This window comes from Eriocheir sinensis, chromosome 14, assembly GCF_024679095.1.
Source record: "Eriocheir sinensis breed Jianghai 21 chromosome 14, ASM2467909v1, whole genome shotgun sequence".
Classification (NCBI taxonomy): domain Eukaryota; kingdom Metazoa; phylum Arthropoda; class Malacostraca; order Decapoda; family Varunidae; genus Eriocheir; species Eriocheir sinensis.
The window spans coordinates 5364314-5389313 of record NC_066522.1 but is presented as its reverse complement, the minus strand read 5'-3'; the positions used below and the strand labels follow the sequence as shown (position 1 = coordinate 5389313).

General features: G+C 44.7%; 1 protein-coding gene across 1 annotated transcript in view; it reads left to right on the top strand.

Moving 5' to 3' along the window:
- Nucleotides 1-25000, top strand: part of LOC126998308 (kin of IRRE-like protein 2) — an 89187-nt gene that overhangs the window by 20500 nt on the left and 43687 nt on the right. Inside the window, exon 2 of the mRNA XM_050859795.1 lies at nt 19636-19773. Coding sequence (XP_050715752.1) covers nt 19636-19773 — 138 coding nt within the window. The remainder of the gene's footprint in view (nt 1-19635; nt 19774-25000) is intronic.

Genomic DNA, 25000 nt, shown 5'->3' with positions numbered 1-25000 from the left:
CTCTCTCTCTCTCTCTCTCTCTCTCTCTCTCTCTCTCTCTCTCTCTCTCTCTCTCTCTCTCTCTCTCTCTCTCTCTCTCTCTCTCTCTCTCTCTCTCTCTCCCCTTAAAGCACCTCATCACTCTCTCTGCCACCTCCTCAATACCTTCCCCCATCTGAGACATCCATCCCCACCTTCTCCTTCCTTCGACTCATCTCACTCCCCCCCCCATTCCTTCTCCCTCCTTCCACCCTCCCTGCCCTGCATCCATCCAATCAAATCATTTCTCTCTCCCTTTCAGTTTCTCTCTCCATATTTTCGATCCCTCACTCCTCCGATAATCCTTTATCTGCACACCGTTGCAAGCGATCACCGTCGTAATCGATCCATATTATCTTCCTTTTTCTCATGATATTCTTCCCTAATTCATCGCGCACCTCATGTTGCTTCTCTTTATTATGATCCTATGTTACCTAATCTCTCTCTCTCTCTCTCTCTCTCTCTCTCTCTCTCTCTCTCTCTCTCTCTCTCTCTCTCTCTCTCTCTCTCTCACTCACACACACACACACACACACACACACACACACACACACACACACACACACACACACACACACACACACACACACAAACATACACACACACAAACATACACACAAACATACACCCACCCGTACACCCACCTACACAAACACCCACACAAATACACAAACACATTTGCACATACACACGCACACGCACCCACCCGCCCACCCACCCACACACACACAAAAAAAAGCATACAGGCGACAAATATGAATGTCTTGACCTATACTGTATACATTTATACTGCAGCATCAGTCTGAGTACGATCTATAATCACAAATTTTTAAACATGATGAACAAATCAATGGGACCTCAAGGAACCGTTCTTCCCAGCAAGCAACGCGTATCTTTTCTTTTCCTCCTTTCCTTGCCAATTATCACTCTAATTACCTCCCAGAGCACCTTTTTTACTCTTTTCCCCTGCCCCTCCGCCCTTCTACCCCTCGGTCTGGAGCAACACAGACACAAAAATCAAACAAAAGTGCTCCTGACGCTTCGTTTTCTTTCTATTCGTTTCTCGTTAAAATTTCCTCCAGTTTTCTCTCACAAAGTCGATTTTCCTCTGCCATCCTGGAATACGGCGGCAGTCACGGCCTGGGACGCTGCTTGCTTCGTTACGCCGAACACGAAGGCACAATGACACGTGTGTGTTGTGTTGTGTTGTGTGGTGGACAGAGGCACAGTGACGCGTGTGTGTTGTGTTGTGTGGTGGACAGAGGCACAGTGATGCGTGTGTGTTGTGTTCTGTGGTAGAGAGAGGCACAGTGACGCGTGTGTGTTGTGTTTAGTGATAGACAAAGGCACAGTGACGCGTGTGTGTTGTATTGTGTGGTGGACAGAGGCACAGTGACGCGTGTGTGTTGTGTTGTGTGGTGGACAGAGGCACAGTGACGCGTGTGTGTTGTGTTGTGTGGTGGACAGAGGCACAGTGACGCGTGTGTATTGTGTTGTGTGGTGGACAGAGGCACAATGACGCTTGTGTATTGTGTTGTGCGGTGGACAGAGGCACAGTGACGTTTGTGTATTGTGTTGTGCGGTGGACAGAGGCACAGTGACGTTTGTGTATTGTGTTGTGCGGTGGACAGAGGCACAGTGACGTGTGTGTGTTGTGTTGTGTTGTTTGGTGGACAGAGGCACAGTGACGCGTGTGTGTTGTGTTGTGTGGTGTGGTGGACAGAGGCACAGTGACGCTTATGTGTTGTGTTGCGTTGTGTAGTGGATAGAGGCAGTGACGTGTGTGTGTTGTGTTGTGTTGTGTGGTGGACAGAGGCACAGTGACGCGTGTGTGTTGTGTTGTGTTGTGTGGTGGACAGAGGCACAGTGACGCGTGTGTGTTGTGTTGTGTGGTGGACAGAGGCACAGTGACGCGTGTGTGTTGTGTTGTGTGGTGGACAGAGGCACAGTGACGCGTGTGTGTTGTGTTGTGTTGTGTAGTGGACAGAGGCACAGTGACGTGTGTGTTGTGTTGTGTGGTGGACAGAGGCACAGTGAAGCGTGTGTGTTGTGTTGTGTTGTGTAGTGGACAGAGGCACAGTGACGTGTGTGTTGTGTTGTGTTGTGTGGTGGACAGAGGCACAGTGACGCGTGTGTGTTGTGTTGTGTGGTGGACAAAGGCACAGTAACGCGTGTGTGTTGTGTTGTGTGGTGGACAGAGGCACAGTGACGTTTGTGTGTTGTGTTGTGTTGTGTGGTGGACAAAGGCACAGTGACGCGTGTGTGTTGTGTTGTGTGGTGGCCAGAGGCACAGTGACGCGTGTGTGTTGTATTGTGTGGTGGCCAGAGGCACAGTGATGCGTGTGTGTTGTGTTGTGTGGTGGCCAGAGGCACAGTGATGCGTGTGTGTTGTGTTGTGTGGTGGCCAGAGGCACAGTGACGCGTGTGTGTTGTGTTGTGTTGTGTGGTGGACAGAGGCACAGTGACGCGTGTGTGTTGTGTTGTGTGGTGGACAGAGGCACAGTGACGTGTGTGTGTTGTGTGGTGGACAGAGGCACAGTGACGCGTGTGTGTTATGTTGTGTTGTGTGGTGGACAGAGGCACAGTGACGCGTGTGTGTTGTGTTGTGTTGTGTTGTGTGGTGGGCAGAGGCACAGTGACGCGTGTGTGTTGTGTTGTGTTGTGTGGTGGACAGAAGCACAGTGACGCGTGTGTGTTGTGTTGTGTTGTGTGGTGGACAGAAGCACAGTGACGCGTGTGTGTTGTGTTATGTGGTGGACAGAGGCACAGTGACGCGTGAGTGTTGTGCTGTGTGGTGGACAGAGGCACAGTGACGCGTGTGTGTTGTGTTGTGTGGTGGACAGAGGCACAGTGAGGCGTGTGTGTTGTGTTGTGTAGTGGACAGAGGCACAGTGAGGCGTGTGTGTTGTGTGGTGGACAGAGGCACAGTGATGCGTGTGTGTTGTGTGGTTTGGTGGACAGAGGCACAGTGACGCGTGTGTGTTGTGTTGTGTTGTGTGGTGGGCAGAGGCACAGTGACGCGTGTGTGTTGTGTTGTGTGGTGTGGTGGACAGAGGCACAGTGATGCATGTGTGTTGTGTTCTGTGGTGGACAGAGGCACAGTGACGCGTGTGTGTTGTGTTGTGTGGTGTGGTGGACAGAGGCACAGTGATGCGTGTGTGTTGTGTTCTGTGGTGAACAGAGGCACAGTGACGCTTGTGTGTTGTGTTGTGTGGTGGACAGAGGCACAGTGACGCGTGTGGGTTGTGTTGTGTGGTGGACAGAGGCACAGTGATGCGTGTGTATTGTGTTGTGTGGTGTGGTGGACAGAGGCACAGTGACGCGTGTGTGTTGTGTTGTGTGGTGGACAGAGGCACAGTGACGCGTGTCTGTTGTGTTGTGTTGTTTGGTGGACGGAGGCACAGTGACGCGTGTGTGTTCTGTTGTGTTGTGTGGTGGACAGAGGCACAGTGACGCGTGTGTGTTCTGTTGTGTTGTGTGGTGGACAGAGGCACAGTGACGCGTGTGTGCTGTGTTGTGTTGTGTGGTCGACAGAGGCACAGGGGGGCGTGTGTGTTGTGTTATGTGGTCGACAGAGACACAGGGAAGCGTGTGTTGTGTTGTGTGGTCGACAGAGGCACAGGGGGGCGTGTGTGTTGTGTTGTGTTGTGTGGTGGAAAGAGGCACAATGACGCGTGTGTGTTGTGTTGTGTTGTGTGGTCGACAGAGGAACAGGGAGGCGTGTGTGTTGTGTTAAATTGTGTGGTCGACAGAGGAACAGGGACGTGTGTGTGTTGTGTTGTGTTGTGTGGTCGACAGAGGAACAGGGAGGCGTGTGTGTTGTGTGGTCGACAGAGGAACAGGGAGGCGTGTGTGTTGTGTTGTGTGGTCGACAGAGACACAGGGAGGCGTGTGTTGTGTTGTGTGGTCGACAGAGGCACAGGGGGGCGTGTGTTGTGTTATGTGGTCGACAGAGACACAGGGAGGCATGTGTTGTGTTGTGTGGTCGCCAGAGGCACATTGGGGCGTGTGTTGTGTTATGTGGTCGACAGAGACACAGGGAGGTGTGTTGTGTTGTGTGGTCGACAGAGACACAGGAAGGCGTGTTATGTCGTGTGGTCGACAGAGGCACAGTGTTGTGTTATGTGGTCGACAGAAGCACAGGGGGAGTGTGTTTTGTTTTGTGTGGTACACAGACGCACAGGGGGGCGTGTGTGTTGTGTTGTGTCGTCGACAGAGACACAGGGGGCGTGTGTTGTGTTGTGTGGTCGACAGAGGCACAGGGGCGTGTGTGTTGTTGTTTGGTCGACAGTGGCACAGGGGGCGTGTGTGTTGTGTTGTGTGGTCGACCGAGACACCGGGAAGCGGGTGTGGGGTGGTGTGGGCGACTGTGGCACAGGGGGGCGGGTGTGTGGTGTGGTGGACAGAGGCACAGGGAGGCGTGTGTTGTGTTGTGTTATGTGGTGGACAGAGGCACAGGGGGCGTGTGTGTTGTGTTGTGTGGTCGACAGAGGCACAGGGGGGCGTGTGTGTTGTGTTGTGTGGTCGACAGAGACACAGGGAAGCGTGTGTTGTGTTGTGTGGTCGACAGAGGCACAGGGGGGCGTGTGTGTCGTGTTGTGTTGTGTGGTGGACAGAGGCACAGGGAGGCGTGTGTGTCGTGTTGTGTGGTGGACAGAGGCACAGTGACGCGTGTGTGTTGTGTTGTGTGGTGGACAGATGCACAGTGACGCGTGTTTTTTGTGTAGTGACACACACACACACACACACACACACACACACACTGACGGTTGATTGGACCTGCAGGCCATCGGCTTATCTGGATCCCGAGTCCAATGTTGTGGTTTGAAAGATCATCAAGCGCAGGAATACGATTACTGTTGTTGTTGTTATTGTTGTTTTTTGTTGCTGTTGTTACTGGTGATACTGGCGTTGGTGTTATTATTATTACTATTATTATTACTATTATTATTATTGTTATTATTTTTTTTATGGTGTAGTTGATTATTATCTCAGCTATCTATGTAATTATGAAATTAGACAAAACAGTTCGCTGGCGCTACTCCTCTAAACAGATGACAGAGAAGCCAAATGAGAGTAAAAATCGGAGGGAAAGGCGTCTTGTTTACTCTCCTCGTGAAAGTGTTGAAGTCGTTGTCAAGAGGAAATACAAACAAATATAATAAGCTCTTCTACACTTTTCCAGCGCGAGGGGTGAAAGAATGAAGATGATGATTAACTCTTGCATAAGGGATTTGGATGAGCAAGAGTAGAAGGCCATGTGCAACGGTGCCGAGGGAGGGTTGGAGGCATTTAGTTAGCAAACTTAGAAGAGCATTTACCATGGAAATATCGATATAGGATAAAACGTGAGGCAATACTTCGTCGGAATTTAAGAGGTAAAAGACTGTCAGTAAGGGGAGGAGCTGATGAGACGAAAAGCCTTTGACTCAGTCGTCTCCTCAACACATGAGATGCATACTCCATACGAGGATAGCACTCAGGAGAGGGAAGAACTAGTGGAGACGATATAGAACGCCTAACCATGACTATTAGTATTATTGTAATTACTATCGTTGTTATTTCTTTATTATTATCTACATATCAATACGCTATAAGCCGTGGTCATACATTCGTAAACACCGTTATCTTGAACATATCAACAGCCTCGACCCCGTTATCTTGAATACTAAAGATAAGCTAAATTTATATGAAATATGTACTATTTATAGTCATCACCACCACCACGATCACTACCACCACCACTGACACTACCACCACCACCACCACAATCACCACGCCCATAAACACCATCACCACCACCACAATCAACACCACCACCACCACAATCCCCACCACCACCACCACCACCGTCACCATCACCACAGTCACCACCACCACCACAATCACCACCACCACCACCGTCACCATCACCACAGTCACCACCACCACCACAATCACCACCACCACCACCGTCACCATCACCACAGTCACCACCACCACCACCTTCGTCTCCTGTCAGCGTTCCACATGTACCCCTAAAAATTATATATATATATATATATATATATATATATATATATATATATATATATATATATATATATATATATATATATATATATATATATATATATATATATATATATATATATACTCACGGAGCGTGGGGTTGAATTCTTCTTCCATGGTTCTGTGGGGTTAAGAAGGGGATTATAAGAGGATTAAGAGGTTAAGAAGAGGATTAAGACGAAGAGGAAGAGTATTGGGAGATTTAGATGAGGATTAAGAGGAAAAGGAGGGGGATTAAGAGGTTTAGAAGAGGGTTATGAGGAAAATTAAGAGGATTACGAAGTTTAGAAGAGGATTAAGAGGAAGAGCAAGAGGAATGAGAGATTTAGAAGAGGAATTAGAGGAAAAGGAAGAAAATTAAGATGTTTAGAAGAGTATTGAAACTTTTACGAGGAGCTTTACGAGAAGGAGGAAGTGGGTTAAAGGGTTTAGAAGAGGATTGAGAGGAAGAGGAGGAGGATTAAGAAGTTTAGAAGAGGATTAGGAGGAAAGGGAAGAGTATTAAGAGGTTTAGAAGAGGATTAAGAGGAAAAAAGAGGAATAAGAAATTTCGAAGAGGATTAAGAAACATTTGAAACATTTGAAATATTTTGAAACATTTATTCATGATCATGACAACATTTATTTTTACCTTATTAAAATATTCAGATTAATGATCTGCCTTTTTTAAGCTAAAAGTTTTCAGGCAACGAATGTAAAATTATGCTCTAAACTAAATAAAAAAGAAAAAAGGAAAGAAGGAAAACACAATTAAGTGTGAGAATGAAAAGACAATAATCAAAGCAAAGAGGGCATGGTGCTCTGAATGGGCTTTGTAATATAATGAATATATTGATGACCAAAAATGATTTAACACAGAAAACAAGCATTTCCATAAAGAAAGGTAACAAGTATTGTTTTAAATTATTACACTTGTACATACATATACACATAACTTTATACATAATTACCTCTGCACACCTGCACCGACAAAAAACATGAACTGTCATGGACATACACTCTCAGCACATTTACAAAATTAGCATACACACACACACACACACACACACACACACACACACACACACACACACAAACAAACAAACAAACAAACAAACAAACAAACGCACACACACACACACACACACACACACACACACACACACACACACACACACACATTTACATTCATGTAGATATGCCCAGACAATTTTTTTTATATTTTAGTTCCAAGCTATAGTATTTAAATTATAGATATTGTTTAAGCGTCAGTTTGAAAAGTCTGTGAGAGGGAGCAGATTTAATGTCATTTGGGATGGCATTCCAAACACGACACCTTTGGTACATGAGTGAGCGTTGGTAGAGTGTGAGACGATGGGGAGGAGGTCACAGGAGGTGACGATGCCTGGTAGGATAGTTGTGAGGGCGTTCGTCATCACTATTGTTTGTGTGTCTTTCCAGGTGCAGGCGAGTAGCAATGTACATTGTAATAATATCAGGGATCTTCAGGCTTTGGGTCTGTTTGTACAAGGGGGAGGTGTGGGCAAGGTAGTCACTTTGTGTATTTATTCTTATCATCCTATTTTGAGGTGTATTTAGGCGGGTAAGGTGTGTAGGGTAAGTTGTGGCCCATATTGGGTTGCAGTACTACAGGTGAGGGTAAATATCAGCCATAGACTATGTATCAGCATAACAAGAAGAGGAGGGGGATCAAGAAGTTTAGAAGAGGATTAAGAGAAAAAGGAATATGATTTAAAGGTTTAGAAAAGGATTAAGGGGTTTAGAACATAAGAGGATTAAGATGTTTACGATGAGGAAGAGGATTAAGAGGTTTAGAAGAGGATGAAGAAGAAGAGGAGGAGGATTACGAGGTTTAGAGGAGGATTAAGAGGAAAAGAAAAATGATTCAGAGGTTTAGAAAAGAATTAAGAGGAAAAGGAAGATGAGTAAGAGGTTTAGCAGATTAAAATGTTCACAAGAGTTTACGAGGAAGAGGAAGATGATTAAAAGGTTTAGAAGAGGAGGATTAAGAAGTTTAGAAAAGGATTAAAAGGAAAAAGATTATTGAGAGGCTTAGAAGGTGATTAATATCTTAATTAGAGGATTCCTCTTATTAAGAATAAGAGAAAAAAGAAGTTTAAAAGGATTACGAGGAAGAGGAAGAGGATTAAGAGGAAGATGTGGAGGATTAAAGGCGGCTTTACACCTGGCAATTCGCGGCTGGCAATACAAGCGCGGCAGCATTTTTGGTCTGGGTTTGGGTCAGGGAGCTCTTCTCGCGGCAAGTTCTCTGCAGCTGAGCGTGTCCGTTTTGTATTGCCGACTGGTGGCTGGGTAATAGTTATTTTTGAATCTAAAATATGTCTTGATGCTCCCGCGGCTCCTCCCACGTGTGAAGGTACTTGCTCCCGAGAGCACCCAGCCGATTTAGCCGCTAGATCGTCACGGCTGTATTGCCGGCCAGGAATTGCCACGTGTAAAGCCGCCTTAAGGAAATTCCACTGTTAATGTGCATTATACAGCACGAAGCACCAGAAACATGTAAGAGAAGCCTCCTCTTCATAATCCTCTTCTAAACCTCTTAATCCTCTTCCTTTTCCTCTTAATCCTTTTCCTTTTCCTCTTTATCCTCTTCTAAACCTCCAAATCCTCCACCTCTTCCTAACAATCCTCTTTTAAATCTCTTAATCCTCTTAATCTTCCTCTTAATCTCCTTCGAGGAAGATGAAGAGGATTAAGAGGTTTAGAAAAGGATTAAGAGGAAGAAGAGGAGGTTTAAGAGGTTTAGAAGAGGATTAAGAGGAAGAAGAGGAGGTTCAAGAGGTTTAGAAGAGGATTAAGAGGGAGAAGAGGAGGTTTAAGAGGTTTAGAAGAGGATTAAGAGGAGAAGGAAGAGCATTAAGAGGTTTAAAAGAGGATTGAGAGGAAAAGAAAGAGGAATAAGAATTTTCGAAGCGGATTAAGATGTTTAGAAGAGGATGAAGAGGAAGAGGTGGAGGATTACGAGGTTTAGAAAAGGATTAAAAATAGGAGGCTTCCCTTACATGTTCCTGGTGCTACGTCCTTCACATTAACCGTGGAATTTCCACGGACACCGCTAGTTATTATTATTATTATTATTATTATTATTATTATTATTATTATTATTATTATTACTATAATTATTATTATTATTATTATTATTATTATTATTATTATTATTGTTGTTGTTGTTGTTGTTGTTGTTGTTGTTGTTGTTGTTGTTGTTGTTGTTGTTGTTAATATTATCATTATCATTACCACTAATATATACTGTTATTATTATATCATTATTATTATCATTATTATTATTATTATCATTATTATTATTATTATCATTATTATTATTATTATTATTATTATTATTATTATTATTATTATTATTATTATTATTATTATCATTATTTACATTATCATTATTATTAATAGTAGTAGTAGTAGTAGTAGTAGTAGTAGTAGTAGTAGTAGTAGTAGTAGTAGTAGCAGCAGTGGTAGTAGTAGTAGCAGCAGTAGTAGTTGTAGCAGTAGTAGTAGTAGCAGCAGTAGTAGCAGTAGTAGTAGTAGTAGCAGCAGCAGCAACAATATCATCATCATCATCATCATCATCATCATCATCATCATCATCATCATCTTCATCATCGACAGCAGCAGCAGCAGCAGCAGCAGTAGTAGCAGTAGTGGTAGAACTAGTAGTAGTTGGTTCATTATTATTATTATTATTATTATTATTATTATTATTATTATTATTATTATTATTATTATTGCTATTATTATTATCATTGTTGTAATTATTATAATTTACTATTAACATTATTTTTATCATTATTATTTATGTGATTTTTATAATCAATTATTATCAAATATTGCTTTTACTTCAACCATTACTATTACATCTCATCCACCTCCTCCTCCTCCTTCTCCTTCTCCTCCTCCTCCTACTACTATTACTAGTACTCCTACTACTACTACATTTTTTTTCGTTTCACGTTTCGCCTATGGCGCCAGAAAGCTTTCTTGATGGGGCCTGGTGGTTGGCCCCAGCCCGATATTGAGCAGGCAAATGTTTATAGTGGCGCTCTCTTCCTTGGCTCTTGCTTCCCCCCCGGATGTCCAGTTTAATCATCTTTAAGAGAAAATCTAGTCTGGGTTGATAGGTGGTCTTAAAGGACAGCATGTGGGTAGTCTTAGGCCACTCGATAGCGGATGTAAAACTGCCAGCTAATTTGTAGCGGAGGGCGAGACGGGAACCTGCGTCCTCCTGGGCACCGCACCAGCGCGCTGATCACTCACCAACGCCACTACTACTGCTGCTACTACTACTACCACTACAACAAATATTACTACTATTACCGCTGCCGGTGATGATGATAATGATGATGATGTCTCTCTTGAAATATTTGTTTCTTACTACAGTTTGCACGACGAGAATACATATTACTCGTATATCGCGTTGAGACTTTTTAGATAATGTTCGAAACCAAACTCTTCAATTCCGATAACGGAATAACAGCACAAACCAGCCTTGTTATCTATTCGACTGGTGGTGTTGGTTTCGGTGGTGGTGGTGGTGGTAGGTGTGGCGGTGGCGGTAGTGGATGTATTGTTGGTGTTGGAAATAGCGTTGGGAAGAGGAGGAGGAGGAGGAGGAGGAATCACACTCAATATACACTGACCTTGAACTCCATCTGCCATTTCCCCGCCCAATCATACGATGTTTAAATCATCCAACAGTGCATCAGCGTACTCATCATAGTCAAATACTCATCCGCTCTTTGTATCATCTTCAAACTTATTTACACCACTTTCCTGCATCCAAATTATTGATGTAAATGATAAACTGCAGCGGACCTAAAAAAATATCGATCCCGAACTAAACTAATTCTCGCTGACAAAGAAGTTTTCGCGATCAAATGTGCGCTTCCAAAACTGGAAAGTGAAACGCGAGCGAGCTATGAGGAAATAGTAAAGCGTGGAGGGGCAATAAACTGAAAATATATGGGGGAGAGAGAGAGAGAGAGAGAGAGAGAGAGAGAGAGAGAGAGAGAGAGAGAGAGAGAGAGAGAGAGAGAGAGAGAGAGAGAGAATCTTGTTTTTGTCTCATGTTGTGTTTGTTTGTCTGTCTTTCTGTTTCTTTCTTTATTTTTACATCTTACATAGTGCAATTTAACACAAATATGTCCGCTCTCCGACATTTGTATTAAATTGCACTATGTAAGATGTAAAAATAAAGAAAGAAAAGAAAAGACAGACAAACAAACACAACATGAGACAAAAACAAATTGCTGCAAAAACACAAGCAAACAAACAAACAAAAAAGATTACCAACCTACACACACAAAAAGGAAATGAGAAAGCGAGAAAAAGGTACGCGAAAAAACAACTCAACGAAGTCAGCTACAAAACAAAAGCTAGAGAACGAAAGAGAATAACAGAGCAAGGCAGCGACGCGGGTGAAAGCCAGAGAGAGAATGTCATCTCTTCGTCTAGGTTTTGAGTGTTCTCAAAATTTTGAACATTGTTTTGTTGTTCCGGCGATAGTGATAAAGAGAAACATAGAAGAGAAACAGAGAGGAAGGTGCATAAAACAGGAGGATAATAATGATGAAAAAGGAAAAGAGCGGCATTTCAAAACTTTAGGTGGATGAAAAAGAAGTACACAATGTTACGAGAAATAGAGAGGAACATGGAATAACAAGTGAAAAGCGAGTAGAACCGAGGAAACATGAGACTAGGTAGAGGGAAATGAGGAGGAGGAGGAGGAGGAGGAGGAGGAGGAGACGGAACGAATGGAATAGAAGGAAAGAACATGAAGCAGCACAAGAGATGCTAACACGTCGGCTTAACATAAGGTTACACAAGCTGTGGGAGCCTCGCTACTACTGCAGATATGTACTAATTGATGGGGAGCATACACCCGGGGGCGCGTCGCTTCACTCACTCGCAGCCCATGTATACTCCTGGCGGCCCTCCCGAGCAACCTCCTACGCAATTGCCTATCCATCTCAAATCCTTCCCAGCAGGATCGGTCGAACTGATCGACTGACGTGGGTGTCACCTTGGTCTCCTCCACGCAGAGTTGTCTCGTACAGAAACAACCCCGTGAGTTGGATCGATCTCCGGGAGGCGTGCCACGTGTCCATGTAGCCGGAGTTGGTGTACACGAATTAAGCTGGTAACAGACCTTGATTCACTTTCACGGAGTTCGACATGGTCATTCCAGTGATGTCCCACAATCCTGTAAAGACACTTGGTACCAAGGGCATCGACACGCCTCTCCAAGTCACTGTTCAGTGTCCAGGTCTCACAACCATACAGTAAGAACTCCACAAGACAAATTTCTCCTCCTACTCCTCCTCCTCCTCCCTTTCCGTGGGAGTACTTTGCTTTTCACACCTTTCTTTCATGTCGTCTCCACCTGCCCTCCCACACACCTCCAGTAGCACAGTTCTCCTTTCCTTCCACAATGGTAGAACATAAGTATCATCTCTCTTCCCCTCCCTCCCTGTTCCCTTCCACGGCGAAACTGCCTCTAAACACCTTATTGTGGGTACTTCTTTTTCCTCGTACTCCTCCTCCTCCTCCTCCTCCTCTTGCCTCCTCTTTCTCCTCCTCCTCCTCATCATCTTCATCATTCCTCCTCCTCCTCCTCCTCCTCAGCATCATCATCATCATCATCATCATCATCATCATTATCGTCATCATCATTCCTCCTCCTCCTCCTCCTCCTCCTCCTCCTCCTCCTCATCATCATCATCATCATCATCATCATCATCATCATCATCATTATCATCATCATCATCAACTTCCTCTTTCTACTTTTCTTCCTGATAATCCTCCTCCTCTTGCCCTTTCCCCTCTTGTCATTCCTCAAAATCCCACAATAACACAAAGAGCGAGTGGGACTTATGACGTTGGAGGTCAAGATTGTCCTCAATCACGACTTCATATAATATACATGACAATACAAAAGGAGGTGTTTCAGGCAATATAAAAATACAAGTCTCTCTCTCTCTCTCTCACACACACACACACACACACACACACACACACACGCACACAAGACGGAGTGAGTGACAAGACAGAGGAGCAGCGACAAGACTTCACAAGAAAATAAATTAGATCAGAGCGGCGCATTAACTTTACGGGAGAAACATGACACCTTGGGACACTTTCTCTCTCTCTCTCTCTCTCTCTCTCTCTCTCTCTCTCTCTCTCTCTCTCTCTCTCTCTCTCTCTCTCTCTCTCTCTCTCTCTCTCTCTCTCTCTCTCTCTCTCTCTCTCTCTCTCTCTCTCTCTCTCTCTCTCTCCATGTGAGGCCAGAGCCACTACCCAATTGGCACTATAAAACACTGATCAAGGAATTAAGTTTTGTACTTTTCTTCCTCCTACGGTTGTGACTGTGAGGCTGTGAGAAAAGTCTTTGGCGTCATTGATGCAAATGTTGTTTCCTTGAGTGGCTGTTTGTGGAAAGGAGCTGCAAATAGGGCAAATAGGATGAAGTCACGTCTCTGAAAGCTTGTCTCCCTCTACTTCCACTACTCTTCTATTTACTCTTCCGCTTGGCACTGCTGCACGCTAGGCGGAGCTTAGAGAAAGGTTGGTCAAGATATGCTGGTGCCACAATGCTGAAGGTATATCTTACGGGTGAGCTCGTAGGTTACGGTTGCAGGTTACTATTACACCTAATAAATGAAGCTCGAGTGAATGTAAAACGCTACCATCAGTATCAAACACAAAACATGCAGTGTGTGAATCAAACTTAATGCAAACATTTATAAAGGAATATGTGAAAATCCCTGTCTAGTTCCCGAATTTTGTTTCACTATACGGTAAAGATAAAAAAACTTTCAGTTACATGTGTTTGTTATTGAGTGAATGTACTACTGTCAGCAAGGCCCCGCGCTGAAGCGTCGGTCCGTACAATGTTAAAGCATCGCCCATTACTGGAAGAAATACGCGCCCGGCAGCTCACCGGACCCGTGGTGGACGCAAGATGTGTTGTGGTGTATATCCTTATAAGGACATACAGAACAACGCATTCATATCACACCACACGCAATACTCTTAAACACACCAGCAGAGTCATGACCATTACCGCAGAAAGAGGAAATATTCTCTCTCTCTCTCTCTCTCTCTCTCTCTCTCTCTCTCTCTCTCTCTCTCTCTCTCTCTCTCTCTCTCTCTCTCTCTCTCTTCCAACCGTCCGTCCTCGTTCCCTCACCCCCCCCCCCCCCCTACTACCACCACCACCACTAACATCATCCGCCACGCGGCAAAAATGTATTAAACACAAGCCGACTTTGCATTATGGCGCCGAGGCCTCCAATATCTGGCCGCGGGTCGTGTCATGGCAAGCCTTGGACGCTCAAGCGACGGCGTTCCGAGGCGGAGAAGCGATACACGCGTTTGTACGACCAGTTGTTCTGAGGAAGGAAAAGGACAGTGGTAGTGTGTCATGCTGGGTATTAAGGTGAGAAAGAAGAGGCCGAAGTAGAGAGGAAAGAGAAAACTAAACTTGAGGAAAAAGTAAAAGGCATGGGCACCAGGGTTGGGTCCAAGTACAGGCGGCTGTACTTTAGTTCAAGTACAAATACCTGGATATTTTTCAAGTACAAGTACAAATACAAGTACTGTCACTTTGCTATGTACTTAAGTCCAAGTCCAAGTACATGTCATTGTACTTAAGTACAAGTACTTTAAATGATAAAAAAAAAGCTCCTGTCACAGATTCGTAAAGCACAAAAGTTAGTAGTTTTCGTATATACACATTAATGAGACATAATAATATTACACTACAATATCACAACACTCAATATACGTATTTACCCAATAGTATCATCACAAAGTTCACTAAAATCTATATACAGTATATAACTTTTGATTAAATACAATTTACTTGTTTGTACTTGAATGTACTTGGTATTTTTCAAGTACTTTGGGTCTAAGTAAAAGTACAATTACAACTGAAGTTTTAAACTCCAAGTACAAGTAAAAGTACATGGAAATCTGTACTTGAGTCCAAATAAAAGTACAAGTACATGTACTTGAACCCAACCGTGGTGGGCACCTTAAAAGAAATACAGGAGAGAGTACACGAAACCTTGATGAGATGTAGAAGTAATGACGCAATTAAGGAGGAGGAAGAAGACGAAGATAAAAAAAAAGAGGGTGAGGAATAAATGTAAAAAACATGGGAAAATAGGCGGCGGAAACCAGTTAGCATTTGACGAGGCTGTCTGCTTTAGTGTTTTGATCTATTCGTCAGGCGCTTCAATGACCTGCAGAACAGATTGAAGCACTTCATGTTCGAACAGCGGGACTGTTCAGTTAACAACAGGCCCAACAAAGTAACGGTCAATGCCATTTTTTATAGGAGTTCAACGTTTCCACATAAACAACTGTTGTAGGATGATTGTTCCACTGGCGGGTGACTCGATCAGAGAAAAAGATCCTACCGATGCATGTGCTCCATCGCCTTGTTGGATTGGTTGGCCGTTATCTGTAGTCATCGAATTTGTTTGGAATTCAAAAGATTTGGAGTAATCGACGTTTGTGATTTTGTACAGGTACCTGAAGACATTTATCAAATACCACCGCAGTCGAAGACTTTCCAACTTAAAGGGCTTGAAACGTACGAGTCGTTCTTCATTTTTCTGTGTCAACGATTGTATCATTTGTGAAGTACGTCGCTTTACTATTTCGAGTAATGCGATGTTCTTGTAAGAAGAGGACGAGAGCTCCAGTGTCAGCTCCATATGAGGTCTTTGCAACTAGTTTTTATAATATAAAATTGAGAGAGAGAGAGAGAGAGAGAGAGAGAGAGAGAGAGAGAGAGAGAGAGAGAGAGAGGGGGGGAGAGACTAGGGGGGAGGCGGAGGGGGGGAGCGTCAAAGAGTGAGGGTGAGAGAGAGAGAGAGAGAGAGAGAGAGAGAGAGAGAGAGAGAGAGAGAGAGAGAGAGAGAGAGAGAGGGGTCGAGAGGGTGAGAGCGGAGGTGTGAGAGAGAGAGAGAGAGAGAGAGAGAGAGAGAGAGAGTGAGAGAGAGAGAGAGAGAGAGGAAATGGAGGAGGAAAAGTAGGATAAAAAGGAGGAAGAAAAGGAGGAGGAAAAGAAAGACGAAAAGGAAGACGAAAAGGAGGAGGAAAAGGAGGAGGAGGAGGAGGAGGAGGAGGAGGAGGAGGAGGAGGAGGAGGAGGAGGAGGAGGAGCAGTACAAAGGAAAAGCAAACAGCAACAGACCTCTTGGTCCTAACTAGGCTGTTTGTTCTTGCTACCATCTACTCTAATCTACGAGTCAGAGACACGGAACAGCAAAGATGAAGGCTCCTCCTCTCCCACCAGTCCCTCCAGCCGAAGCTGGCAAGAAAAGGAAAAACACCATGTAGTATAGAAAAACTACAATGGAATTTTATATGGATAGAAGGAAGATCATCCACGACGACTAAGCTAACACTATTTTCTGTTAGACCGGAGCACAATAACGGATGTCTGGGCTAGCTTCTAAATATTTGTCTAGTCGTTTTTTGAACGTGCAAATAGCTTCGCTTTCGACGACGTTGTGGGACAGACCATTCCATACATTGATGACACGGTTAAAGAAGAAGTGCTTGATTCATTTGAGATAAAACGCTTCCTTGTTATTTTGTATCCATTGTTTCTAGTTACGCTTTATTGAGAGACTGTAAAATAATCATGAACATTAACGTTGTCGAGTCCCTTGAACATTTTAAACACTTCGATAAAGTCACCTCTTAGCCTGCGCTTTGATAAGCTGAATAAGTTCAGTTCTGTAAGTCTGTCTTCGTACGGTTTATTTCGCAGTCTAGGGATCATTTTAGTAGCTCGACGCTGCACCCTTTCGAGTTTATTTATATCTTTTCTATAATTGGGAGACCAAAACTGAACGCAATACTCAAGATGTGGGCGAACTAACGAATTTTAGTGTCAATACTACTTTTTTTCTGATTTATGTTTAAATGTACGACCAATAAATCCGATCAGTTTGTTGGCAGTTTTTACTACTTCTGTGCAATGTTGACTCGGTTTAAGATCGTTCGAAATTATTACTCCAAGATCTTTTTCTTTGCTGGCTTCAGAAAGTCGCACTCCGTTAATTTGATAATGAATACGATCGTTGTTGATTCCGGTATGCATAACCTTGCACTTTTCAATGTTGAAGTTCATTTGCCATGTCCGTGCCCAACTACTTAAACGTTCGAGATCAGCTTGGAAGTGATCTTTATCTATTGTATTGTCGTAGTGACTCTGCTGGCTATTTTTGTGTCGTCCGCAAATTTCGATATTTTACACGATAGCCCCTCGTCAATGTCATTTACGTACACTAAAAACAGAACAAGTACCAACACCGACCCCTTTGGAACACCGCTTTTGAGGAGGAAAAGGAGGAGGAGGAGGAGGAGGAGGAGGAGGAGGAGGAGGAGGAGGAGGAAGAGGAAAAGGAAAGAGAAGGGATAGCAAATGCCTACATTTCGTGAAAAGCAAAGACTATAACCCTTCCTTCTTCCTTTTCATATTATCATTGCTGTTGCATTTCCTATACTGATCTCTCTCTCTCTCTCTCTCTCTCTCTCTCTCTCTCTCTCTCTCTCTCTCTCTCTCTCTCTCTCTCTCTCTCTCTCTCTCTCTCTCTCTCTCTCTCTCTCTCTCTCTCTCTCTCTCTCTCCAAAACCTCAATATTAACCTTAAGTCAATATTTTCTCCATAGAAACTTGACGCAAATCAAGTTCATCGGATGGTTTCCGTTGATACAGGAGTGTACTGTTGCCTTCAACAACACAACAGTACATTTTCATGGAATTGGGGCACACGAGCTGTAAAGAGAAATGAAGCACGCCGCGACACATCACGAACACATGGCGCAACACTCAGCTGTCTCGCGGTGGCAGGAACACTAAAAGAAAACCACTCAGCGCAGAGCGACAAACTTGATTCCGTCATTGCTGAACAAATGTTGCCACGTGCAGCTGATGCCGGCGGTTTGTCATGCTGGGGAGCGGCGGTCACCGAGGGAGCCTGACGCGGCGCTTAGAACTTGTGTTGAGGCGCCTGCGTCTGGCCATCCCACCGGTGACTAAAAAGTAATAAAAAAAACACAATCGGTCGTATTTAGACCCAATCACCTCAAAACATTGTCTGTAATGCTGGACTCGATGGTTTTCATGTGAACGTGATGAATAAAAAAAAGTTACAACACATGCTTTGTAATTTGTCTAGCAGCTTGCCCAATCTTCTTCCGACACCGGAAGAACTTAATATGTTTGGAGCATCGGCCCAAACCCCTCCCCGCCGCACGACGCGGCCTCGAGCGAGCGTCTACTCGCTGCAGCGTTAAAAGCATGCAAGGTTTGGCGGATACTCACAATCGCCGCCAATACGGTAATTACATCATCGCCTCCTCGACCTGGGCTTCACCAACACTGATGTACAGCGCCGCGGTGCACGATTTCTTTACTGACGAAGGTTTGTCGGCGGAGACCAGGGCTAAGGAGTCACGTCTGTGGTGTGTTTTGTGTGTAGCCTGCTCTCTTTCTCTCTCTCTCTCTCTCTCTCTCTCTCTCTCTCTCTCTCTCTCTCTCTCTCTCTCTCACCATTTCAAGCTTCAGCGCACCTCTTCAGAACTCTCTTTTACACCGCCCCTTCCTGTCTCTCTCTACCATTACCATACCTTCGGTCTATCTCCTCCCTCCCTCTACTATTACCATACCTTCAGACTCTCCATTCCTGCCTTACTCCCATCCAGTCACTCCCTCACACCCTTCTCTTTGACCTACATTCCCCCATCATTCAAGTCTCCTCTTATTCTTACCTGGCCTCCCTTTCCTCGTCCCTTGCATGTTTTTTTTACATTCTTTTTGTTTTTTTTTTTTTTTTTACGTCTTGGCCTATTGCGCCGGTAGGCTTCTTTCCGGTGGATCCTGATGGTCGGTCCAAGGCTTCTTCCTGGTGGGTCCTGATGGTCGGTCCAGCCCGTTCTGGTGCAGGCGAGTGTTTATAGTGGCGCCATCTTGCATTGGCTCATGCTGCCCTCCCGGAGCTCATCTTTAATCCTAGAATCTAGAGTCCGGGTTGATAGGTGGTCCTCTGGACAGCATGTGGGTAGTTTTAAGCCACTCGGCGGCAGCTGAAAAATCCCAGCTTGGTGGCACCGGTCGGGGATTGAACTCGCGTCCTCCTGAACGCGAGGCCGTCTCGCTATCTGTTCAACCACCGCCTCCCCAAATTACTCCCGACTATCACTTAACCCTCATTGTTACTTTGTTCTTCCCTGTCTACTATCCACTATCTCTCACTCTAGCTATTCTTCTTTCCTTCCCTCCCTCCCCCTTCCTTCACTCTATCCCTCGCTCCTCCCTTCCCTTCCTATCACCAGTCGTGACACTGACAGATGTCATTTTATGCTTTATTGGCTCGTCTCAGTCTTCACCTTGACGTACAGGAGCATTGATTGATACGTTCATGCGGGTACCTGTGTGTGTGTGTGTGTGTGTGTGTGTGTGTGTGTGTGTGTGAGTAAGGTAACAAGAGACACTAACAGGAGTGCCTCCCTTACAGGTGTGTGGGGCCAGAGCCAGGTGTTCCGCGAGGTGCCCCGCAGCGTGCGGGTGAAGGCCGGGGAGGACGTGTTGCTGCGGTGCGCCGTGGCCAACCAGCAGGGCCGCACACAGTGGACCAAGGACGGCTTTGCTCTCGGTCAGTACATGGATACACACACATCTTTCCGGCACGTCCCCTCAGTCAGTACATGGACACACCCTTTCCCTCACATTTCCTGTGGTTGCTCGCGCCTGTTTCCCTCGCACCTGTCCCTTCCATCGGCCAATGCAGACGTAACCCTTCCCTTGCCTCTACGCTGACTCCATCCCCTGCACTTGGTCATGCCAGGGACACAACCCCTCTGCCTATTTGCAGTGACGTTTCCTGACTGTCTTCTTGGCACCTGTCTCTTACTGTTCCTTGACCTGACTACTATTTGATTACTATACAGCAACGTCTGTTCATCACTTCAGTCAGTTCATGTGACCAACCCTTCCCTCACCTTTGCTATGATTGTTCGCGCCTGTTTTCCTTGCACCTGTCCCATCGTCTAATGCAGACGCGACCTTTCCCTTGCCTTGGCAACACATGTAGGTAGGAATAACCTCTCACACAATTTCTCCTTAAATGACACTCCTTTAAGCAGGTCAAGATGTGAGAGGGACTTAGGAGTCTTAGTGAGCTCCGACCTCCTAGGGCTCAATGCATGCATGTTAGTAATCGTGTAAACAGGGTACTGGGTTTCATTTCAAGGAGCGTAAGCAATAGAAGCGCTGAAGTCATCCTCAAGCTTTACTTAGCATTGGTTAGACCTCATCTCGATTATGCGGTTCAGTTTTGGTCACCTTACCATAAGATGGATATCAGAATGTTAGAATCTGTACAGGGGAGAATGACTAAAAATATTCATGGGGTGAGAAACTTCCCATATGAGAACAGACTTGAGCATTTAAATCTGCATTCTCCGGAAAGGCGAAAATTACGAGACTTGACGGAAGTTTATAAATGGATGAAGGGCTTTAATAAGGGGGATGTTAATAGGGTTTTGGTTGTAAAAGAGCCGGTTAGGACACGTAACAAAGGGTTTAAGTTAGGTAAATTGAGATTCAATAAAAGCAAAGGCAAGATTGTTTCACCAATAGAGTCGTGGATGAGTGGAACAGACTTGGATTGAGAGTGACAATACTAAGATACATACAAGAAGAGGTTGGATAAACTCATGAAGTGAGGTACGGTGGGGCTAGGCTTACAAGAGCTGCCTTGTATAGGCTAACGGGCCTCTTGCGGACTCCTTACTTTCTTGTGTGTTAAAAGGTCCCTATCCCTCCAACCCTTCTGCCTATTAATTTTGCAGTGACGGCTCCTGACTGTCTTCTTAACATCTGTCCCTTACTGTCCCTTGGGTTCACTACTAGAAACACCTGTTCATTCCTTCAGTCAGTACAAGCACGCAATCTTGCCCTAGCATGCACGGCACCTGAATTATTATCTACACGTGTTGCACCCTTTGCCTCTTAATCCTTTATCTTGGTCACTTGTTCACCACCGTAAAGGCTTCCCAGCTTTCTAACCTCAGCCGCCTCCTCGTCGCCTCCATTTTCCTTTAAACACCACCAGGAGTTACTCATCAAAACCTTGTTATAAACAGGGAAGTCGGGCTGTCTTGGCTGTCTTACATTTGCGGGCTCCAATTTCCTTCCTCAATCACGCGCACATCCGACAGCATGTGATATTTTGTGATTCATTAATTATTTTTTGGTGAATATTCAGGATTTCACCCAACTCACTCCGGTGGTTGACATTATATTTTTCCGCTATGTCGTAACGTTCTAAGCAACACTCTGAAAACGCTTCCGTCGAAAATTGCTCGATTCTGACATCATAAGATTTTTCCTACACTTAACGCTCTCCGCCGCTGCGTTCCGCCATACTAACTGTTTTGTCGTGTTGCCGACCCCCGAACTAACTGTCGCCCGAACCACCCCCACAAGCTCAAAAGCAGGTGATAAGACTCGGAAAAAATACTAAAACCAATAATTATGGGGAGGCGATGGCCGAGTGGTCAGCGTGCGGGGGTGGTGAGCCAGGGGATCTAGGTTCCAGTCCCACCGGCGCACGCTGACAATTTTTAACCATCGCCGAGAGGAGCACCGGGGGGCAGCATGGGCCGAACAAGATTCATATATCACGGCGGGCACTATAAAGAGATTTCACCTGCGCCACTAACGGGCTGGGGTCGTCCAAGAGACCCCTCAAGAAAACCTACCGGCGATATAGGTAGCCCATAAACAAAAATATAATAATAATAATAATAATAATAATAATAATAATAATAATAATAATAATAATAATAATAATAAGGATACTCTGACACACTGTATACCATCCAAGTCATGCATATAACCAATTTGATAAATTACAAATGCATCTTAATATGATGCCTAACCTTTTCATAGAAAAAAAAAACAGCAGACTTTAGCGATAAATGGTAACTCTGGCTCGGGAAGAAACGAAAAGAATTACAGAGCAACCACGCCAGGTGTCGGGACCCAGAAAACGAACAAACAAGAGGAATGGCCATAACAGTACAGCGTAAACATCTGACAGGACAAACACTAACAAGTAGGGTGACAGATATACAACAGTGTAAACATCTCATAGAACAAACGATAACAAAGAGGGGAAACAACGAGGGTAAAGGAAAACAGATACCCAGACTCAGATACAGAAAACAGATACCCAGTAGACGTGGTCGGAATTGTGGACAACCATTCAAAAAGACTCTGAACCTGTGACGTCAGTCGTGACATGTTATAAGCCAATAACTTAAAAGAAAAGTCACTGTGGGAGTGTCTTAAGAGTGAATCACGAATAGCAGGAGAAGTAAAACAATACAACATAATGAGCGAGCCAATGGGTGTGACAGGAAGTATTGGCCACTGGTTATGTAAAAAATTAAGGCGTGTCAAGGATGTAAGTCCGCCTCAAGCAAAGAAAAATGTGACCTAGAAATCAGTGGTATGAGCAGACCGAGCTTTGGTCTCGCTTCAAGCAGACCTGCTACTCACGCAGCTGAGAATGGCTGTTGTGATCTTAATCGTGAGTAGAAATTCGAGAATCTAAGGGAAACCGACTGTATTGTTCTGGAGATTATAATGTAGGAGATGTGAAGTAGGATTGTGAGTGGGACAGGATTGTGATTATTTTATTGCGATGTAAAGCAAAGGTAAAACCACTGGGTTTGGTATAATTTGGTGTTTCCGTGACTTGCAGTAGATTATACTATAGGAATGTGTTATTAGGATTTGTGAGGAGAGTACAGAATTATTGTGATGTAAGCAGAGAGATACAAACCACTCCTTGTGGAATGACGAATGTTATTACTATTGGCAACAATTGAGCACATATTTTTTTTTTTTTTTTTTTTTACAGCAAAGGAGACAGTTCAAGGGCACACAAAAAGCAAACATTAATAAAAAAAGCCCGCTACTCACTGCTCCTAAAAAGAATCCAAAGAGGTGGCCGAAAGATAGGTCAGTTTCGGGAGGAGAGGTGTCCTGATACCCTCCTCTTGAAAGAGTTTAAGTCGTAGGCAGGAGGAAATACAGATGAAGGAAGAGTGTTCCAGAGTTTACCAGCGTGAGGGATGAAAGAGTGAAGATGCTGGTTAACTCTTGCATAAGGGGTTTGGACAGTATAGGGATGAGCATGAGTAGAAAGTCGAGTGCAGCGGGGCCATGGGAGGGGGAGGCATGCAGTTAGCAAGTTCAGAAGAGCAGTCAGCGTGGAAATATCGATAGAAGATAGAAAGAGAGGCAACATTGCGGCGGAATTTAAGAGGTAGAAGACTATCAGTATGAGGAGGAGAGCTGATGAGACGAAGAGCCTTAGCCTCCACTCTGTCCAGAAGAGCTGTGTGAGTGGAGCCCCCCCACACATGAGATGCATACTCCATACGAGGGCGGACAAGGCTCCTGTATATGGACAGCAACTGTGCAGGGGAGAAGAACTGGCGGAGACGGTACAGAACGCCCAGCCTCGAGGAAGCTGATTTAGTAAGAGATGAGATATGAAGTTTCCAGTTGAGATTTTGAGTTAAGGATAGACCGAGAATGTTTAGTGTTGAGGAAGGTGATAGCTAGGTGTTGTCAAAGAATAGGGGATAGTTGTTTGGAAGATTGTGTCGAGTGGATAGGTGGAGAAACTGTGTTTTTGAGGCGTTGAAGGACACCAGGTTCTTCTTGCCCCAATCGGAAATAATAGTAAGGTCTGAGTCTAAGCGTTCTGCAACCTCCAGCCTTGAGTCGTTAAGTTCCTGAAGGGTGGGTCTTCTATTAAAAGAAGTTGAATAATGCAGAGTGGAATCATCGGCGTAGGAATGGATAGGACAGTTCGTTTTGGAAAGAAGATCATCAATGAACAACAGAAAAAGAGTGGGAGATAGGACAGAACCCTGTGGGACACCACTGTTAATAGATTTAGGGGAAGAACAGTGACCGTCTACCACGGCAGAAATAGAACGGTCAGAAAGGAAACTGGAGATAAAGGTACAGAGAGAAGGATAGAAACCGTAGGAGGGTAGTTTAGAAAGCAAAGATTTGTGCCAGACCCTATCAAAAGCTTTTGATATGTCCAGCGCAATAGCAAAAGTTTCACCGAAACGGCTAAGAGAGGATGACCAAGAGTCAGTTAAGAAGGCTAGGAGATCACCAGTAGAACGCCCCTTGCGGAACCCATACTGGCGATCAGATAGAAGGTCAGAAGTGGAAAGGTGCTTTTGAATCTTCCGGTTAAGGATTGATTCAAAAGCTTTAGATAGACAAGAAAGTAAAGCAATAGGACGGTAGTTTGAGGGATTGGAGCGGTCACCCTTCTTAGGTACAGGCTGTATGAAGGCATACTTCCAGCAAGAAGGAAAGGTAGATGTTGACAGGCAGAGGCGAAAGAGTTTGACCAGGCAGGGTGACAGCACGGAGGCACAGTTTTAAGGACAATAGGAGGCACTCCATCAGGTCCATAAGCCTTCTGAGGATTGAGGCCAGAGAGGGCATAGAAAACATCATTTTGAAGAACCTTTATAACAGGCATAAAGGAGTCAGAGGGGGGATGAGTAGGAGGAATATGCCCAGAATCGTCCCGAGTGGAGTTTTTAGAAAAAGTTTGAGAGAAGAGTTCAGCCTTAGAGATAGATGAGACGGCAGTGTTGCCGTCAGGACTGAGGAGTGGAGGGAAAGATGAAGAAGTGAAGTTGGAGGAGATGTTTTTGGCTAGATGCCAGAAGTCACGGGAAGAGTTAGAGAAAGCAAGGTTTTGACATTTTCTATTAATGAAAGAATTTTTGGTTAGTCGGAGAATAGATTTGGCACGATTTCGGGCAGAAATG